The 22,161-nt window shown below is 38.6% G+C and overlaps 1 protein-coding gene across 3 annotated transcripts in view; it reads left to right on the top strand.

Annotated features, from left to right (window-relative positions):
- Window positions 1–157: 157 nt before the first annotated feature.
- Window positions 158–22,161, top strand: part of TPD52L1 (TPD52 like 1) — a 327,044-nt gene continuing 305,040 nt past the window's right edge. For all 3 annotated transcript variants that reach the window (XR_010622068.1, XM_065734320.1, XM_065734312.1), the window contains exons 1-2: window positions 158–226; window positions 20,368–20,483. Coding sequence is in view for 2 of the 3 variants with exons in the window: in XM_065734320.1 (XP_065590392.1) it covers window positions 208–226; window positions 20,368–20,483 (135 nt within the window). In the remaining variant the exon portion in view is untranslated. The remainder of the gene's footprint in view (window positions 227–20,367; window positions 20,484–22,161) is intronic.

Below are 22,161 nucleotides of genomic sequence, written 5' to 3'. Positions count from 1 at the left end.
ACACAACACGGCGTGCGGACTGGGCTACCCCCAGACGAGGTCGCTCCGAATTCGCAGTGCCGTGTCGTGCCGGCAGGTGGCGCAGCTCTCCGCCGGGCGGGTCGTTTGCGGAGGCGGCGACGGCAGCCGCGGGCCGGCGTCTTTTAGAGCCGTCAGTGGCGCTGCTCCACGCGCGGTGACGGTGGTGCTGCTGACCCGTCCGGGGACATGGAGCCGCAGGCGCGGGGTGAGTCCGGTCGGGATGGAGCCCGCGGATACGCGCTTCGAGGCGGCGTCCGGAGCCGCGGATGCGTGCGGGAGGTGTCCCGCTGCCGGCTCCGGGGAGAGGGGTGCGGGGAGGTTTGCCGAGTCTAGGTTCCGCGGGTTGCTGCTGGCGCTCCTCTTGCCGTGCCGAGCGGCTGCGGTGGGGGCTTCTGGTTTGCTTGTTGGGTTTTTTTTCCTTTGATTTTCTGAAACGCTCTGTGCTCATGGAAGTGTGATGGCAACTTCAATCTCAGTGCGGGTGCTTTTTTTGTTTATCTGTTTGTTTTGTTTGTTTTGGAGGAGTGACCTCATCGTGCGCGTCCGTAAGCTGGCAGGTAGTAGGGGGATTTCTGTGAGAGTGGAATGTTTAGGAGTCATATGTAAAATAAATGGGGAGAAGAAGTAGAAGGGGTAGAGACATTTACTTATTGAAATTGTGACAAAGCAGCTTTCCAGACTGGGTAATGACTGTATTAAATAAATACCAATAAAGGAGGCAAGTGTTTATTACCAGTGCTGCTGTATGTAAAGGTAAACTGACAAACTGGTATTTGTGATGCTCAGGAAGGAGAAAGACGTTCTGGCAAAGCATCCTACATGTGCTGCCCTACTCGCTCCGTGGCCCGTCATTGCTGGCAAGACAAATCCATGCCTTGCTCAGTTCCCACCGTTTTATTTAAAGTCAGTGTTAAAACTGTATCATACAGCTGTTATTAAAACTGATTTCCCATCCACATCTGTATAGCTCCATTCTTTAAACAGGAGCTTTGTACGATTAAGGATTATTTCTTGTTTTGTAGAATTGATTGTAAGTTTATGCTGTTTATTATTTACAATTCTGTTTAGCCAGGCAGGGGTACGTGTGTTTGGATTTCTTCTCCCTTGAAGGAGAGTACATGTAAGTCCTTATAAGTAAGATAGACTCATAAGTCCTTAGTACGTGTTAAAAACTGAAGCCAATTAATGTGTTTTGCTAATATGCTTTGGTCAGCAGCCCTGCTACTGCTATAGGAAGGCTTTTAACAATTTCATCTGAATGAGTTACTGCTGGCTGGTGAGGGAATATAGCTGCATTTTGTACTGCTTGGTTTATCTAATTTGAGCTTCTTTGCTCCCAAGGTAGAATACTTTTTTCAGGACTTTCTTATTTATTTATTCATTTATTTATTTATGTCTTAAACTTAGTTGACAGAAAGACAAATACATGACTTTTCTGGCTGTACACACAATTCTTAAGCCACTTTTTCTTGTAGGCTCAATTCAGTGTATGCTGCTTAGTGCAAAGAATTTAACTTGTTGGATTCAGTGAAGTGCATCTAAGCACTGGTCAGAAATGTGAGCTTCTCAGTTCCACCATGCTATTTGCAGAGCACAGTGATAGGAGGTTACTAACAAAACAGTAGCAATTTGCTTTGAAAAAAAAAAACAAAAAAACACCCCACTGAATTCAAGTATCTGCTTAAGCAGCAGGAGAAACACACATACATTTTAATGAGTTTATGAATTACTTCTAAGTAACCCACAAAGAAATGGATCCTGAATAGTTTGTTCCAGCGTGCTCTGCTGGGGCATTGCATTCCAGTTGAGAAGACAAAGTAAAGCTTTAAATTTGAAAGCACTGTTGAATCACTCATATTTAACACTTTGAAGATTTTCTTCAAAAGGACTTTTCTACATAATTGTCTTTGTGCCATTTTATATTGCCCTGAAGGGAGGACTGAGTGGATGAATTTCATGTTCCAGAAATACAGTTAAGCAAACACAAAATGTGGATTTTTTATTTTTTTTCAGAAAAACATTCTTTTTTGTGAGTCTGATTCATGCTGATACATAAAAATGCTGACAATCTTATTCAAGCTGTGTGTGTGGGGGGGGGGGGGGGGGGGGGGGAGGAGAAGCATATTTTTACATGTAAGCGTATCAAGGAACTGCACAGGGGTCACAGCTGTCTTCAGGAGTTTGTGTGCTGTGAGGCACAGCATATCTGTCCCTGACCCAGAGGCTGTGAGAGTGAAGTGCTCTGATATCTGCCTGAAACCAGTGGTGAGATTTCATGGGCTGAAACAGAATTACTATTATACTTAAGTGCATCAAATACATCCTGCCCCAGTGTGGTGACAGCTAGCTAAGAGAGGCTGCCAGCTGTAACGCAGTAACTAGTGTTAAAATTATTTTCTAAAGAAATAACCTTATATTCCCTGTAAACAAATTCATATGTAATAAACTTCATAAAGGATACTTTACATAAGTGATAACTTTAAGCCTCTAGTCTTTCTTTTCCTCCAAATGATCCTTAGAGCTAGCTGGTCATGGACCACACAGGCTGTACTTACATGAGGTGCTAAGAAATCAGTAACAGCTTATTTATCTTCTTCTGGCTGTCAGTTGTTTTAAAAGTGAAAGCTTTGATAGTGTGAAAAACAGTGCTTCTGCCAGAGAGACAAGAAGGTGGGAAAAGTGTTTCTCTTAAGGCATGTTCTGCTCCAGGACTAGATTAACAGGCTGCACCCATAGTCCTGCTTCCTAGTTTAAAATTGGAAATGTCCTCGAATTATGACAGTGCCATGGATCTTTTCCTCTGCCTGTTATCAGAGAATCCCATTCCACTCAACAGTGGAGGTTTGCTCGTAATACATTTCTGTGCTTTAGCAATAGTTCTCCCTCTTTTTTTTTTTTATCCAGCAGTAGTCATAACTCCTCCTTCCTCTGTTACACTGATGAAGCTTTGATGTGCAGTGTTCTGTTCTTTGCTACCTACACAGCACCTTTGCACTGCTGCTGTTACATCTCTGGAAACACCTTATTAAAATCTAGTTTGAAGTATGTGACATGCACAGCTGAACTGAGAACTCACAACACAGAAGAGAGGCATATGAGCTCCAGTGAAAAAGTTAGAAAACTGCAGCTAAAGTCCCTTTTCAATCTCATGCTAACTTTTGAGTAATCCTGCCATCTCTGTGTTCTGAAATGCATCCACCTGTGCTAGACAAGGCATCTCCCTGTCCCAGCCATCTTTTTATAGCTGTTCCTGACAAGTATTCTGTGTTCTCTGCTAATAGTTTAGACATAATCATAGAATCATTAAGGTTGGAAAAGACCACTACAATCATCTAGTCCAACCATCACCACTATGTCTACTAACCACATCCCTCAGTGCCTCATCTACATGTTTCTTGAATGCCTCCAGGGATGGTGACTCTACCACCTCCCTGGGCTGCCTGTGCCACTGCCTGACCTCTCAGAGAAAAAATTTTTTCCTAATATCCAATCTGAACCTCCCCTTGTGCAACTTGAGGCCATTACCCTTTGTCCTGTTGCTGCTATCTGAGAGAAGAGGCTGACCCCCTCCTCAATTAAGTCTGTCAGCATACAGGTTTGTCAATACTGATACACATGAGAAAATGGGAAGGATGCAGCAAGGGGAACCCTGGTTTTCTTGCCCAGCAGCAGCTGCTAGTTGATTCCATTGTGAGAGATGCATTAATGTTCCCCACCTACCCTTACAGTGGAAGTGATTGTGTGTATGTGCTTCAGAGACTCTAACTCCATTACCCAGGAGTTTGTGCTTTTTCCTCCTTGTTCCCTGGAGCTCTTCATGGCCCAGCTTTGGAAAGCAAGAGAGGGGCCTTCTCCAAAGTGTCAGGAGGAATTGGGGTAATTGAACCAGCCAGCAGTAACTTTGCATGTGACTGCATGGTGGAAGTCTTAGCTGGTGTATTAGTAAGACGACATGAAGATGAGGTCAAGTGAAAATGATTGGGTTTTAATTTATAATAGGATTCCTAAATATTTAACAAGAGTGCCCAGAGCTTGAGATAATTGCACTTTTATCATTCATCCTGTTTTATACCAAATGAAGGGGAATACGTGGGATGAGTAATATCAGTAATATCAGATTTTAAGCAAATAAACTTCTGAAATCAAATGTACTGCTTCTCTTTTACCCTTTTGAACCTGTGCTGTTTGCAGCTTAATGACACTTGTCACAGGCAGAGATTCAGTGTGCTGAGGCTGAAAAAAGCTGAGTGATTTCATGTTAAATAAGATCTGAGGTCAGAATAATAGTGGGATTTGGAAGAGAGAAAAAGTCTAAAACCCAGAGCCAACATAAAAGGCATTATAACCTTGTCATTTTTGCAATGCCCCTATTCCTAGAGTTGTTCAAGGCCAGGATGGATGAGGCCTTGGGCAACTGATCTAGTAAGTGGCAACCCTGCCCATAGCAGTGGGTTGGAACTGGATGGTCTTTAAGGTCCCTCCCAATCCAAGGAATTCTGTGATGGAGACACAAAAAGCAGAACACGAAAAAACAGCATATCAGACCCCAAACTCTTGTTCATTTTTTCCTCATTTATTTTCTCATTTTCACTGGACTGTTGATATGAGTCTTCCTGTGATGTAACTCAAGTACAGATTGAGTCTGCTCTTCGCTAGTGTTCTCAGATGCATTAGTGGAAGGATTCATCTGTTAACATTGTTCTGATACATCCTTCTGACTTGTTGAGTACAATACAGCAATGTGTGTGGAGGTTTTGAGGAGCTTTGCTTAGGCTGTGTGTTGTTTGAAGAGTGTGGCAAAAAGCTTGTCAGAAGACTACAGAGTAGTTGAAATGTGATCTCTGTAGTCCTATTTAGGAGTATAGGTGAGGCTCAGAAGCTTGTTTTAGGCTAATACTAATTTGGGTTTAGAAAAACCGTAATCAGAAGGTGTTCTAAGGGTAAAATTAGATCTTTCTTACTATTCAAAAAATACTTTTTGGAGTACTGTAGGAGTACTAGGCCTAGGCAGGGTACTATTATCTGGTTTTGCTCATATTGTGTAGAAACACACATTCACAATGCCAAATTTTAGAGGTTTAGTCTGCTGTTATCATATTGCTACTCTTTATAATGGGCACTTTGACTTCAGTGTTGTCTAAGCACATAGCATAGCAGGAGAGTGAAAATTATGTTTCGTAATATCCACTGACCTTCACCAAAACCTTAGGCACACCACTTTGTTCAATTCTCTAAGACAGAGGTGATGCTGCCTAGACACCTTTGAGATCCATGGATCAGTATCATAATATCTAAGAAGACTATGGTTAAGTACTGCTGGTGGATAACTGCAAAAGACAATCATTTAGCAAGTGCTTGTATTACATCTTAGCATTCGGTCTCCTTTTCTTTATCATGTCATCTCTAATTCCCTTTCTCTTGGTTTGTAAGAAGTCATGCATTAGTAGTGAGGATCTTTCTGCTAATGTTCTTATCTGAAAATGCAGAACAAAGGCAAAAAGCTGGACATGTGTGAAGTAATAGTGCTTAAACGATGATGTCTCCTATTCTCCCTGTCGTGTTCAGCATATTTTACCTCTGCCTGTAGGACTTACACCCTTTTTATAATAATAAATTCTTCTATAATGCTGTTCTCACCGATTACTTTTATGTAAGGGTTCTTACACTTACTGTTTGGTTTTGTTTTTTTGTTTTTGTTTTTTAACTTATTCCAGTAAAAAGGTGTTCTGTTTATATTAATGGCACAGTAAATGAATGATCCACTGTTGGATCTTCTTTATGTTAAACAAACCAGAAAGTTCACGCTGTAAGCAGTTGCATACAATACTAGTTTTGGTGCTCTCTCCAACACTCTCTTTATCTACCTGTTCTTTCAGGGACTTCTTTGCTTAAAGCTGGTTGCTGAAATACAGGTTCTTTACAGCACCCAAATAGAACTAATACAGCAGCAAAGTTTGTAAAGACAGGTTTACAGAAATAAGGAAAAGGCCTGTTTATATGCGTATGGCCTGTGGTCAGTTACAATAGATTTCATTTAGTCTGTTGCCCACAAAATGGTTTTTCGGGGATCCAGTTCCTATGTAATATTAACATCTTTGTGCTCCTACTCACTGAAGGAGAATCCAGATACTCAGGTAGCAAGTGTAAAAATGAGAAGTAGCTCTAATGCCTTGTGTAAGCTCTGGAAAAGGGGAGGTAATGCTGTACCTTGAGCATTTGATTTCTCCAGCAGAGGAGGGCTGCCAGGAAGAATGCTGGCTTCTCAATGCTGTTGTGTTGTTTTTTGTAAAGTTGTTCTGCTGTCACCATTGATTTACCTTAGCATGCAGTTATCCTTGCTGTCAACCAAGAACCTAGTCAGTAAAAAGTTTCAAAGCAATGGCAGTACTTAAAGCGTGCAGCAAAAAAAAGTCACTTTTCAGCTTTGTTCTAGAAGCAAAAACTCTTCTAGAAGCTAAACTGTTAAGAGTTTTGTAAGTTAACAGAATCTAAAGTAATTTTAACAACAAAATCCTCAAAATTCAAATACACAATCTAGCACTTAGTATTATACAGGAACTAGGGGCTCTAATGATACTCTTGGCAAAGAGAGATACAAAATTAAGCATAAAAATATTTCTCAATTAAAAAGTGTTTGCTCAGAATGTTTTTGTAGTGCATTCTTAACTAATTTTTATATGCTTTTTTGCTGAGAGCTCTGCTTTTGTTTTCCGATAAGTGAAATTGTTTGCTTCTCCTGAGGGACCAGATCCTACTGGAACCAAACTATGTCGTCATCTTCTAAGAGCCATCCTTTCTGATTTCTCTTTCTACTTATACAGTCTGATTGCTGATATTTGCTTTAACTTGTGAAGAAGCATCCCTCTTTAGCCAATCAAACACAGAAGCTGTTTCTCTTTAATACCTGTGCCCTGCTTTAATGTTGCATTTAAAAACTGCCAGACTATTTTGTAAATTGCAAATGAATTATGAAAAACATGATAGAAACTACATATAACGTGGATTTAAAAGGCTTTATAACTTGTATGTGATGGCTGAAGGGAGCTGATGCCCCATGTTTCCTTCTACAGTGAAGATTTAGGTTAAGTCTGCATTCAGCTGTTTTGTTCTGTGTTCCCCACCAGGCAATTATCTTGTCACCTGGGTGACACTAGGATGGTACATGTTCATGGTTACAAAAAGGTTGCTCATTACCATCTTAAAGTTTTAAAATACTTTGCAAAGTTTCCTCTGAGATAGTTGTTTTAGTCAGATGTGGTATTAAATTCTGCTCATGTTGATTTGGGCCTAGTATGTGCTAATCTAGTTTCTGTGTTTAACAATTTAAGTGAAATGTTCTTGGCTCCACTGATGTGACATCTTCTCAGTCACTTTAGGGAAAGCAAACATCTGTAGAGAGCGGGTATTCTAAGTGAATGTTTTTTTCTTTACTGGGTTGGTACATACTAAATTTTCATTTAAAAGTGATCAGAAATTGTGTTTAAATACAACTCTCAGATTTTCCTTAGAGATGAGTGAAATCTATGTACGTGAACAGAGTTAGAGTGGCAACTGTGGCAGGAACAGAAGATTATCTTCTGCTCAAAGTATTTTAATAGGCAGATGGCAGCTATTAACTTATTATTGTGGGAGGAAGAAATCAAAGTCATAATAAGGGAGAATGATGTTTGCCATGTAATTAAACCATCTAACAATTATGTGCATATGAGTATACTGGATAACCAGTGAAGACATGTGGTCTTCCAAGAGTACATCCTTCAGTCATGTTATGTGTTGGATTGAGCAGAGGCATTGATAGAGGGGAGGAAAGAAGAAAAAGATGATGTTGGAGAAGGAAAAATTACTTGAATAGCCTAATGAATAAAAAAAAGAAAGAAAGAAATTAGTCGACATTATTTATATAAACTGAATTACAGTGTGATTTAGAAGATTTAAGCGAATCTTTGCAGAGTCAAATAACAGACATGCCAGGAAACTGGAAGTCAGATGCTAAGGGAGAAAGAAATGTTTCTCATCCCTGTTGTTTTAAATTACTTCAAAAATAGACAAGCATAAAGAGCGATATAAGGAGAGTCTATTTTAAGCATAAGGAGTGAAGGAGAGTATTTATTGGTAATAATCTGTACCCATTTCAGAGTGTTTCAAAGATGGTAGCTAGATTTAGACCTAGATACTGGATTATAAAGTTTTCAGTTCTGTGTCCTTGTCAGCATAGAAATACGGAGCATGAATGCATCCTGAAAGGGGCAGTGGTATTCTTGTTACAGCAACATGCTGCTAATAGGAATCAGACTGGGGAATGGTAAGCAAGCAAGGATTTGATTTTAACAATTGAGTAGAAATTGAAGACATCAGTGGAAGTTATTAGCAGAGTTATAAGCTCTGGTATACTGATTTATTTTGGAAAATTACATAGTGTTATGTCCATCTTGTAGCAACAACCTCAGAAGAGGAAATACACTGAAATATACATGAAGGAGTGGAAGAGGGCAGGGAAAAAAAAAAAAAAAAAAAAAAACTCCCCTGTACTCTTATTAAGACATTAAGGACAGAAGTTACACCAGGGGTGGTAGTAGTTGGGGTGATCTGTATGGACTGTGGTAGGCATTTTGTGATGCTCTTACAATTCAGTGTGCTCTAATGCAATCCTGAGAGGGAAGAAATTTTTTTTACTTATTTAACCCCCTTCCTTCTCTTATCATGTGCTTGCTGACACTGCTATCTAGAGTGGCTCACAGAGATGACAACCCTCTGGTTCAGGAATTATCCTGTTGATCTTCAAAGAGGAAAAAATAGTCTTTGTCTATGATGGGGGCCATTTTGGCTGGTACTTGAGGACAAGGACCTCAGCCACTGAGATGGTGGCTGGAATGCCAATCTCTGTATCCTGGTCTGTTAAGAAGTCACTTATCCTGGGACACAGTTGTTTGTGTAACCACCTTCAGAGGCAAGTCCCTATCCTCAAACCCTACCCAACAGAAAGCTATTCACATGGGAACTTTGTCACAAGTACCCAGGGCCTCAAGTAGGTTCGTAAAGCAAACACATTTCTTTGTAATTGCATACTCCAAAACACTGAGTGGGCAAAACCAGGAAATTATTGATGCCAAAAACGGTGAAGGCCTTAACGTGCAGCTTAATATCAAAAACAGAATAATAAATACCTTGTTTCACAGTTCAAGATGCTAGCTAAAAAACTAAAGGAAAAAAATGATCAAACTTAGAGTTGGACAATTCATGATAATAATTCAATTAAATAATATTGATAAAATGAGCTTTATATTTATTGGTTTTAAATGGGAATTCAATTGTATTGCAGACATGCAACCATGAGGTTAAATTCCTGTAGGGAAACCTGGTGGAGGTCCATGCTATCAGATAACCCCTCTTGGAAGACAAAAGTGTACTGGCACCAAGTAGCTAATTGTAATAACACAGAAGGTAAGAGTTAATACAGAGTGAAGCAAGTGGTGCTTAAAAACAAACACCTGGGGAGGAAGGACGGAAGACTTGCTTGCTTTGTGGGCTGTGGTGATTCACTTCTGCTTCATGATCGCTGTGAGCCCTTACCATCAACCTTTATGGAAAACTCTGGTGACAGGAAATGCACCTTTACCCCAACTTTGTGGGTGAATTATTGTTACAAATTTATAAATGTGATGATCCCTACAATGCTTAGTCACAAATCATGGACGTTTTGTGCCAAGGGATATGCAAAAAGACATTCCTGGTTCTTAAAAACTGTAATTTTTACTTTCCCAAGATGAAAGAGTGATCAGATATCAGGAGGGATAATTTGTCCCCTCTCTTTCAGCATCCCTAGGTCTTTATTTTAGTGTATGTGACAGTGCTGAGGTGTAATCTGTATTAGAGCAATGGAAATAATGAATTTGAATCTGGAGAGGATAAAGGCTCTGTTACCCCAGTTATAATTGTTCACTGTATATTTTACCTAGTAAGTTCAAAAGATTGGAAGTGGCATACTGGCTGAGATAGGTGGGTGGGAGGGCGGGGGGAAAAGAGGGGAAAAAAACCAACAACAACAAAAAACCCAACCTGCTAGATGCAGCAAGATTTGTCTCATTTCTAAATTAAACTTCTAAAGATCTGATCTTGTTACTTAAGATCTAAAGGATACAAATTACAACTACTTGAAGAATTTCTTTTTTAATTAAAAGCTACCCCTTTTATCACTTCTTGCAGTACAGATACTTTATTAGAAGTTAATTGAGGAGACTTGTGTGCTTAATTATACCACAGTTAGATCACTATCAAGCAATACTCCTGCACCTGGATTTAAAAAAAGTACAGTAAACTGTTCCTCTCCTAGGTGAAAAGGGTTATTTAATCATGCCATTAAGCTTCTGTGATTTTGATTCAATGAAGCAGATGTGAGATTAATTATACAGTTGGTGGGATCACAATCACTTCTACCAGCTGAGAATGGGACCCAAGATACCTGTCTATTCTGAGATTGGGAAAAATTACCTTTGCATATTTTTAGTGTGAAAGGGTGGGTTTAAAAAATTAAATTGACAACTTCCACCTCTGACTGCCAGCATTTCTATGTCATAGCTCTCATCTTCCCCTACATTTCTTTTTCTCTAGCCTAATTAGATATGCTTCATTCCTTCATTTGTTTTGTGCAGTCTGTTAGACTTTCTAGAGTACCTTATTTATGGAGAACAAGTCTCTTTTGTGACTCAGTGTCATCCACTTTCTCAATCCCTATTATTCTATCGTGACTTCATCTTTTTTTTTTCTTTTTTCTGTCTAAAGAAAGAAAAGAGATGATAACTCTTCCACTTATGACATCTTTTTCTTACCCTCCATCTCATGGAAGGTTGTGCAGAATGATCAATAGAAAGCACAGTAAGTGATACAATACTGTCATTACTTTCAGTATTGACATAATAGATGCATCTGCTGTCTTTAAACTGTTGTGATTCACAACAATTGCTTTGTATTTCCATAGCTACAGCTTAGAAAGCAATGTCACCCTTGTCTTCCCCGAGCAGGCAGGATTATTATTTTATACAAAGCAAGCTAGATATTTTTTGATAAAATGCTTAGGATTATGTCAACCAAGCATTTCTGGATGTTTTAGTTAATTGTTCTGCTTGTGAGATCGATTCCTACGTTGGAAGTTGGTACCTCCTTTCAGTAAGTGCTATAAATATTTTTATGATGATTGCTGCTCCTACTTTCACGCATAACACTTTTATGTTTGAGATGATTATGAAACTCTTTACCAACATCTGTGTCTCCTCAGTGCAGTGATCAAGCTATGGAGTCTGTTCTCTCCCAAATTTTTTTTTTCACAAGTTCTCTTAATTCACTAGCATAGGTTACAAGCTGTGTCAGTGGCATCTGGGGAAAAATACTGTAGTTAGATCCTCAGAGTGTAGAAAAAGCAAACTACAACTGTCTGTTTAGCCATGCAGTCCAAATGAAAGGCTTCCTTTTTTGGAAACCTGTTGGTCTATCTCATAGTTAGGGATAGATGCCTGGTTTGGGGGATTTGAGGAAGGAATGGGAAGTTTCAGTAAGTCTTGTAATAAGCTGCTTCAGGGTGACTGGGAGCATTTGTTCCAAGATAGTAGACTGTGTCCTAGAGCTCTTGAGTACCCAGAAGCTGTGCTCCATCGTTCTCCTTGGCACCACCCTGGGCATAAAGTCCACTGGAGAGAGAAAATGAAGACATTTGCCCATCTCTTACAAAAAGTATAGCTGGAGAGAAAAGGCAGATTAAGTCCTAGAGTTAGTAGAAAGCAGGATCTACAATTCTGTTTAACACTTAAGCTTTTCATCTACAGTGTCTAGTGTGGTTTGAATTTTTCCCTCCTGTCAACGGTTTGTGGGACAGTTTGACCCGGTACCGTGACAATTGAGGCAGGGGACCCACGGGCCCAGACCCCGGGGAAGGGGAAAGGGAAAAAGGAGAAGGGAGGTGGGCCTAGGAACAAAACAGCGGCAACGATCTGAGGAGGAAAGCTAATTTACTAAATAAGATATCAGAAAGGAAAATAACACAATATAATATAATATAATTGGAATTGAGGCAAATGAATCAAATAAAATGAGCAAGAGAGTGTCCGATAAACCGAAGGCCTTATGCTAACGCTGAAGGTGGATGGCTGCAACAAACGCCCACTGCTGAGCTCGCTTTTATCTTTCCCTCTGAGCGTAAACACGTAAGAACGCAAAGCATCGCAAAGTCCTCTGGGGAATGGAGTTCTTCTTCTCTTCTGAGACAGGCATACCTGGAACTATCGATGATCCACGGAGCTGGAACATTAATTCTTTAACTCTAAATGCACTACATGATGTTATGATGTGGAATACCAGTACCAAAAATCATAAAACCATGACACCTCCCTGAACCAAGGTGAACCCAGCCTCTAGTTTTATTCCCTAGTCATGGCTTCAAAGTCAGCCTTCCTTCTGCTCTGAGTTCTAAATCCTCTAGCATGTCTTCTCATTTAATCCTTCTATAATAACAGAAATAATAATAATAATAAAAGTTCTGGAAATCTTTGCAATTTTCAGTAATTTTGAAATTCTTTTTATTTTATTGCATATTATTCTAGATCTCCCATCCCCCTCCTTAATCTCTGTATCTGGTATTAGGACTATGTTATAAAGAAGATCAAAGACACTAATGCAATGTCTGGACAGTTCCTTTGTTCTATTTACTGTTTCATCCCTTTGAAGATTTAATTGCAATTTAAATTTGTAAAGAATTATTTTCCACTATTAAATAAGATACAGTTCTGCATAACTTGCTGTGCTGTTACCTACTGTATAATGACATAATAATGTTATGCAATTAAAAGATGTTTTTTTCCTTTGATGTGGGACCTAGGTAAGAGAGAGGTTCACTATTTTTAACTGGTCAAGAAACAAGCAAACAAACAAAAAAATAGAATAGTAAAAGAGCTTCAGTGTTGTTAGGGTAAAGGATTATCTTCTATATATTTCCCTGAATTGAATGCTAAGGAAAGTACACTAGAAAATTTTTTGTATTGCCTTTAATTTTGTTGTCATTGTTGTTAATTCAGGAGACATCACTGCCATTGGTGTGTTGTTTTTGTGTTTTGGTTTTTTTTTTTAACAAAATCAATGTACAAAAATTGGCCGAGTATATAATACTCTAGAAAATGCCCCAGCGGTGAATGTGCAGAAAATGAATAAAAAACACATCCTAAAACTCTTTTATCTAGATAATGTTCACATATCTGAATAAGAAATATATCAGTGTTTTGGATCTTTTTCAAGTTATTCTTTGGTTTATTTAGACTTTGTGATAGAGTTACAAATCCTGTAGTTTCTAAGTGACCTATTTAATTTGTCATCCCTGCAATCCTAGTAGGACATATGTGCAGGTACCGATCAGTGTTATAACAATTTTTTGCATTAAATCAGATTTAACAGCAGACTCTACAGCTTCTTTCCCTAGTCTCAGCTGTAACTACCATGGACTTCAGGAGAAAACACCAAGTATTTCAGTAACTCCATGTACTGTTGTTGCATTGCCTTGTCATATGAATCTCAGATCACGTTAGATGTGTTCTGTCAGCTATGCACCTTCTTCTTTCTGTGTGAGTATCTTAATACAAATGGTTGTCTGTTCAGTCTTTCTTAGTTGGGTTCTTCTGAGTGACGTGGGGTTCCTAATTACTGATAATCCTTTGGATTTCACTGTTCCTGTATATTTTATCTAATCATATTACAGAGTCTAACAGTAAGTAATAAAACTAAACATCAAATAGCTCCTGTGTGCTGATTTATATCTACTTCATGCTTTCCCACAGTTAATAACAGGTGTGTGGGTTTTTGTTGTTGTTGTTGTTTTTGTTTGTTTGTTTTGCTGTTGGAGTAAAGTATGTCCAGACAAGTGTAAATCTGCCTTTTTGTGAAGGATAAATGGGGGTAACATATGAGTATATTCTTAGTACAAATTGCTTTAGGAATATGAAGTTGCATGGGGCCCTATGGCCTAAGATTGCTGAGGGCAAGATCTGAAGATCCATAAGAAAAGAGTCTGTGTGAAAGAGATAATGAGCAAGGTGGTTTGGGTCTTGTGTCCATCTCTGGACAGAGTTTTGTGATGGTGCATCTCAGAGTACAGTCTTAATAGAGCACCTGTGTTGACCTTGATTTTATCTAGAAGTAGAGAGAATAGGTAGTAAGGACTCTAGCTATCTGTGGTTTATGATGGATGGTTAGGTTCATAGAATAGGTTCTAAGACGGCTTCTGCTCTTTTGTGCTTCTTGTGCGACTGTTCTTTGAAAGAGAATTGCTGGGCACCAAGCACAGTAATTAAAACTGAATATAGGAGGAATATGAGTGACTTAATTTGGAAAAGTTTAACAAGAAAATAGATACTAGTAAGTAATGATGTATGGACTCCTATCTTCTGCTGTTCCATCTGCTAGTGGATTGCTTGAATGAGACTTGGATGTTCTCTGTATTGGATGAATACATGGGGGTCAGTGCCTAAAATTCTGTGCTGTTGGGAAAGGACATGAGCTATAAGATGCTGTGGGATCTGCTGGTAATCAACTAGATAAAGCTCCCAGTTCATCCTGTTCAGCTTACAACATCTGTGCCCTGAAATGGAAGTAAAAGCCATTCAGATCTTACATTTAACATTAATTTCAGCTACTTGTAAAACTCACTCTGCAAAGTGACCAAACATTCCATGGTTCGTAACTGGTACCTGTGCATGCTTATGAGAACAGTACTTGTAGGTGGGCTTACATGACACCCTTAAAGTGTGCTGGAGGGCAATAGGCTGCTGCTTGGAAATCTGCCCTTGAAGGATGACTCTTATCAGAGACTCACGGTTACACACTTCCCTCTGGAGGCTTTAGTTGCAAATGTGAGAGGTGGCAGAATCTGGAGGTGAAGCAGTAACAGGAAAAATTCTGCTATCTTTTGCAAACCAGCACGGTGCACAAACTAAGCAACTGGTGTATACATCAATTCAAAGTGGAGGTTTCAAGGCTTGAGGGCAGTATGTCATGTTATCAGCATGCCTGAGCTGATAAGCTGCAACAGCATCACTTACTAGCAGTAAATGAGTCTACAGTGATGCAACTGTAGCCTGAATTTAAGCTGGTTGATACTGAAATATATTGTGCTCCGTTTCAAATATAAATATGTCCTAATTGTAAAAGCTCTGCCTGTTGTAGCTGCTTTAACTGTGCCATTGACTACACAGAACTTGAGTTTAATTTTACAGGATTATAGCATTGTTATGGGTTGGTCTGGGAGTATCAGATATCTTGCAGTTGTTGAAATATGTGAGCTTCAGTTTGTGAAGTTAAACTTGATGCTCACAGGTAGGAATCCTAGTAGAGTAGGCTTATTTTAGTGTGTCTGCTTTTATGAGCATGCAGATAAAACTACATTACATTCCTGCACATAAAGCCAGTTTGTAACTCGTTAATAATTATTCTGATCAGGCATTTATTGGTCACTTCATGTGGGAAACACAACCATTAGAAAATGTTTCATTTAAAAATTTTACGCTTTCTATACTTGGTCTGATAAAGTTGTACCTGGAAGTTAATAAGTAATAAATATTTCTATATTTTTCAGGTTAGGAGAAGGAATAACTCTAAGTTAAATTTACAGCCTGCCCATATTTTCAGTGACCTTTATGAAAACAGAGCCTTGAAATGTTACCTAACTGGATTTGCAGCTCCCAGCAAGTGATGCTTTTGTCTGCATCTTGCACAGCTGAAGTCAAGGCAAGCCATTCAAGGCCTAGGATTCTACTGTGAGAGTATATGGGACTTAAAAGGGTCTTCATAAAATTTACAGAAAACATGGGTAGTTTAATTTTAAAAATGGCCTATCTGTATATTGCACAAATCATTCATCAGGATCATATAAAACAGCCATGGGTTAATTGACATTTTAATAAGCACCTAAAGATCATTCGAATGCTATTATTTAAGGTAGCCTAAATTAAAAGAGATTTTACCTAGAGGCCAGCAATTACAAGTCTAGGTGTTCCGTGAAGGCTGTCATAATTCAGTGCTGCAGATTTCTGGCAGGAAAGATTTGCTTTGGATCAAAACGCCAATCTGTATTTTAATTCTGGTGAGAAGTTATATATCAATAACTTACCTACATTTATATATATATAAACATATTTAATGTTTATAAATATAAATAAATAATTTAAATATATATGATGTATATATAAATGTATATTCATATATATAAATATATTAATTCAAAACAAATTTATTTCCTTCAACCTCCAAGTTAAAAAGTGTGAGGGTAACAGAACATTGGCACAAGCTGCCCAGAGAGATGGTGGAGTCTCCTTTGACATACAAGATCTGCCTGGCTGCCTACCTGTGCAACCTGGCCTAGGGAGCTGCTTTGACAGGGGGTCTGGACTAGATGATCTCTAGAGGTCCCTTCCAACCTCTTCAATTCTGTGATTCTGTGAAGTAACCAGGAAAAGGTCTGTACTGTTTACTCGGTTGTATCAGCTCTAAGTATAGAGTATGTGTGTGTACAGGCATACAGATGGCTGACTGTATTTTAAAAAGTGCAATTGCTTTTCCCATTAGTAGAATACATAATTGTTGGAATTGAATGTACATGGTGAAGAAAAAAAAAAAGAAAAAAAAGGTGTTATCTTAAAATTCTAGCTTTTATTGACAAAGTGTATCACCATACTGTGTGGAACAATACTAGGTTCTAGGACCCAGCTCTAACCAGTTAGCTGAATCAACTCCTCCTTGTGTATATTTTCAAGAGCTGTTAGATTAAGTGTGTTTAACAAAATGTGTAGCTATGTTTAACATGGTAAATTGGATCCTGCTTTGTTCCTTCTTCAAAAATTACTTATTGTTAATTCAAGTCATTAGAGTTCTCGATGAGTTGCTGTATTCTATTATGCTTCTGTATTTGGTACATCTATAACCAGTGTCTGAAAGGTGTATTGCTGCTTCATTGACAGAATCCTGCAGGGAAGAGAGAGTGGAGACTGCTTCCTGCAGAGTAGAATATTTTGGGCTCAGTGATACTGCTGTCTTACTACCTAAATCAATAGTCCCCCTTATATGTATTGGTGTGAATCTCACAGATTCCTGTTCTCCTTGGAGACAGTAGAATTAAAGTTGTCTTAAGAGTAGGAAAGTGTCTGTAGCCTAATTTCCAATGGGTTTTTGTCTCTGCTTTCATTAAGCTTGCTCTAAGAAAACTCTTGACTCTGTCTAAACTCTAATAGAGGAGTGACTGGTTATTGATTGGAGGGGAAATAGGGACACACGCACACACATGCAAAACAGAAGAAGTCAACAAGAAACAAACAAACAAAGAATCCAGAAGGAACAAAGTCCTGGGAATCTCAGCTGCAGACTTGTGGATGCTAAAATCTCTAGGAGTACCTTTGCTCTTTATTCCCCCTTTTCCTAAGCTGAAGGCTGAGGGGAAAACTGAGGATAGAGTGTGTGTGTGGGTAGCACCAGACCTTGATGAGATTTCTTCAGGCCATATTCCAGAAAGGAGTTCCTGTTGCTCAAGTGGGGAAGAAACTGGAAGTTCAGATGAGCTAGTGCCAGAACTGAAGTGTCCTACCTGTGTTGATAGACCTGCTTGAGAATTATTATCCTTCAGGACTGGTGAGAGAACACCAGTGGAGAAGTCCTCTTCATAGAATGGAATCTGAAGTCCAGGACTAAAAGCTACTACAAGGTGTGGCTGGAAAAAATAGGAATCATGAAGAAAAGGCAAAGGCTTGAGAACAGCAGGGAAGGAGAGAGGGTTGCTATTAATTATGCTCACACAAAGAAGGAGGAAGCACTGTGTACAGGCTATAGAAAGAAGGTGAAAGCTGAGGGATCAGAGTAGATTTTAGGTGACCCGAGACTTGCATGAGGTAAGAATTATAACTGGCACTGGATAACTTTGCAGAGGATTGTGCAGAGTGCTTTTTTTTTTTTTTTTGGAATGGATTGTAATTGTCAATTCTGTCTTGAACATTGGACTTAATGTTAAGATCAAGTAAAGTGTTAGTCTTTGGTTAATCTTTGGTGATTTTTGTCCCATGCTGGCTTCCATAAATTTCTATATCCATTCTCTAGTAGTTCTGGGCTCTTTACCTAGGCAATCTCAAACTAATGCTATCCACTGAGTACAGATCTGCTTCCTCTTTAGCTCAAGTATCAGCTGCTCAAGATCTCCTCATCTCACATCTTTAATTCTGCCCCAAGTCTTTCAGTATTAACCACGTTGGCCCTAAGATTCTTCCCAGTATTTCCAAGAGTTGCCTTGTACTTCCGCTCCTCCATCCATGAGGAAACCTAACTGCTTCCAAGACCATGGGAACTAAGTATAGCCCAAATCACATATCAACTCTGTAAATCCTAATAATAATAATAATATTAAAAACTTACAAAAATATAAAAATTTAAAAAGCAAACAATTTTTGTGTAGGCTAATAAAGGTACTTTGGGAGTATTTCTACTGAATAAATATGCTTTTCTTTTGTTATGACTTTGGCAGTCTAGGTTATCCTGGAAAGCTCATTTTGTGTTTTCTTGTTTTTAAAAGGCTTTGTGCTTATGGGTGGTGCTGTATTCTTGCACGTGGTGCAGACGGGTTCAGCACCTGTGTTACTTTTGTTTATCTTCCCACTCATGGGAGGATGTAATTAACAGAGCTGAGCACCATATTGTGCTCTGTGGTGACATTGTTACTAAGAGTCAAATCTGTTCTATTCTGTTAAATAACAGGAAATCTAGGTATGCTGTGGAAGTCAAGACAGAAGAAATGACAGAAGGCTGGAGGGAGCCTTTCATTTTTCTTGCTTTCTACATGCAAACATAAAGTACTGTGTTTCAAGCTGTTGAATACTCCAAGCTTTCTGCTTGCAACATCTACTTCCTAATGCCAAAATTTAACAAAGTTCTAGTCTCAGTGAAAAAGCATATTCAGGCCTCCTTGGGACTGGGGAATAAGTTTTACCCTCTTGTATTAAGTAGCACACTGATGTTAAGGGTCATCTGAGTTTGCCAGATATTCAGCTAAAGAAATGAAATATGGGGAAAAATGTTGTTTGAGATGTAGCTTGGAAGGAAATCTTCCACAACAGAAATGGATTGAGAACTTAAAGCAAGTTCTGAAGGAGCAAGAATGTTTTATTTTGTTTCTTTGTTTTTTGTTTTTGTTGTTTTGTTTTGTTACCTCATGTTTTGCATTATTTTCAGACAGTGAGGAATGAGAGGCTGTAAATGAGTAAAATCCCACCAATCGCCCTTTTCTCTGACTGGAAAATTGGACATATTGTGATTCTTCTGAATGCCAATCAAATTCAGGTTTCATAAATATTTATGTAAATGAATAGTTGGGTTATCATACATGCTGATGCATGAATAAGGTAGCTGGAGGTCCACTATAGTTGTTCTCCCTTCATAGGTTTAGATCAAGGTATTAAGATTTGATTCTCTCTAACATTTAGGAATCTACAAACAGGAGGTATTTGCTTCTGCGAACTATGTCCAACTATAAGATTCTTAGATTTCTTCAGAGGTATTTTTAAAGCAATTTGGTTTGGTAATGTACTCACTGTATTGCTCAGTGTACTATTGCCACAGCTGACATCAGTGATTCACATTTAATAACTTTCTTTTTTGGAAAAAGCAACAACAACAACAAACAGGGTTGCTTTATTTGTGTTTTGTGATGATGTGGGTTTTTGTTGTTGTTTTATTATTGTTGTTGTTTTTTCCTATGTTGTAAGAAACAAGGAGGTGTCTTGCCATGGGCTCCAAGGTGATTGCCCTCTTGGGACGAATTGTGTTTTCATGTATTAAATTGCTTTTATACAGCAATTACCATCTAATACTTCCAATCACTTTTCAGAAAGGAGAAACAGAATCCAAATGACCTTTAGTAGGAAAACATTAATTTGTTGTTCGCTTTTATTTTTTCCTAGAGGATCAATATTGAATATATAAGTGTTTGTCAGTATTATGGCTCTGGGCTCCTCAGTACTAAAAAGGAGGGGACCACTTGGAAGGAGTCCAGCAGAGGGCTACAAAGATGATAAAGGGTGTGGAATACCTCTCTTATGAGGAAGGGCTGAGAGACTTGGGACTGTTTAGACTTTAGAAAAGAAGACTCAGCGGGGATCTCTTTCTCTGGAGATGTTCAAGACCTGCCTAGATGCCTACCTGTGCAACCTGATCTATGCAGCCTGCTTTGGCAGAGGGGTTGGACTAGAGGACCTCTGAAGGTCCCTTCTAACCCTTACAATTCTGTGATTCTGTCTAATAAATAACAGTAGTTGTCATGACCTTTTAACTCTATTTCAGGTCTGTTGGAAACCCAGTCTTTGCATGAAGCAGATGAAGATATGGTCACTGATGTTGATTTCACCAGTATGATTTCAGAAGAAGAAAAAGAAGAGTTAAAGGTTGAGCTGGCTAAGGTAATTAATTTGAATTTCTTTGAGCATCAATGTTTCGTTTTCTGTCAGTCAACAGGTATTCATTGTAGGATAAAGTATACATAATAATGAAATACTCTTTCTTTAAGTAAAGTTATTGTAGACTACAAAAATGTGAAACAATTTTTGCATAGGTATTTTTGGAAGGCTAGCTAACTTTTACCTTCTGACTGTAGAGATGAAATTAAACATGCGATTTTAGACAACAAAAGCTACTTGTCTTTGTATATATATAAGCCTTACTTTACAAAGACTGAATGGTGTTCTTATTAGATCTATGACATTGTTGTTATAGTGGTGTGACACCTGATAGAAAAGGTTCTTTGTGGGGTGCTCAGAGGAAAATCTGCTACTCATGGTTACAGAAGATTCTGTACAGTAATTTCATCAAGTTTTTGTTTCCTTGCTGATATATCTGGAGACGGTTGTATTTTTGGTTTGCATTTATTTTTTGCTTCATGGCAGAGTTTCAGGATATGTTGTAATACCACAAAAAGATCTAAAAAATAATAGTTAATGAAAAAGAGGGGAAAGATAAAAGGTGTGAACTATGTGGTCTTTTTATTACAAAGGCTTTGGAATTTGTCTGCTTTCTATCTAAGATGAGAGAAAGCTCTGAAAAGTGTTTGCTGCTATTGCCCGTGGAATGGGCTTACCCAGAAGACAGCTCCCTTCCTGAGAAGAATCCATCTTTTGTACAACAAATGTGTAAATGGATGTTAAGTCACCATATAAAATACTTTAAGAATACTCTAATCAATCTTACTGATTCTCAAGTCATTTTACCAGCACTGGTTTGTTATTTTCTAGTGAAACAGGGAAAAGAAAAAGGATTTTTTTTCTTTGTTCTAATGTTACATCAAACTCTGTGATTCCAAATTGTTAGTTACTTTTTATTTCTTTTCTGATCCTGTTACTTTCGGAAATTATTAGAAGGAAGCTGAAACTTCGCTTACTCAGTTTAATGAGTGATCTAGGAATTTATCCATTAATTATTGGCTTTTTGTAGGGACAAGAAGCCCAACAGAAAACAGGAGGTTCACTCCGAACACCAGAAAGCACATCTGTGCTGTGCAGGTGATGGAGGACTGGCACAGGTTGCTCAGAGAGGCAGTGGGGTCTGATCTTCAGAGATTCAAAACCTGCCTGGACATGGGCCTGTGCAGCCTGCTGTAGGTTGTCCTGTTTGAGCAGGGGTTGGACCAGATGAACTCAGAGATTACTTCCAGCCTAAATGCTTCCTTTCCCTTTTCAGGTGAAAAGGACAAATTAGGTATATGGAAACAAGGAATAAAAAATTTTCCTGCAACTATCTGACCATAGGTCTTTCTCAAGAAAACTTGTCCATTGCCTCTCTTGCATGCCTGAAGATTCCTGTGAGATGAGAGTTTTCTGACAGAAATTCTAATTGTTTTGCCAACAAACAAGTGAGAGATTGCTTTCCAAGTACTTTGATCTGGAAATTATGGAAATACTCTGACCTGGAAATTATTTTCTGAATATACCCATAGCAGTTTACAGGCATACAACTTACTCTTAAAAACAAAACTAATTGTGCTGAGAAAGGCTTGCAACTTGAGCTTAGTTAACTTCTATGCATAGAAAACATTTATGGCTTACAAAAACTTGCAAGATCTCAACTATTCCACTCTGTGGCATT

The sequence above is a fragment of the Cyrtonyx montezumae genome, unplaced genomic scaffold (genome assembly GCF_038088225.1).
Source record: "Cyrtonyx montezumae isolate F1298 unplaced genomic scaffold, pur_monq_1.0 scaffold_0, whole genome shotgun sequence".
Classification (NCBI taxonomy): domain Eukaryota; kingdom Metazoa; phylum Chordata; class Aves; order Galliformes; family Odontophoridae; genus Cyrtonyx; species Cyrtonyx montezumae.
The sequence above is the reverse complement of the archived record's forward strand: the minus strand, read 5'-3'. Positions and strand labels throughout refer to the sequence as shown.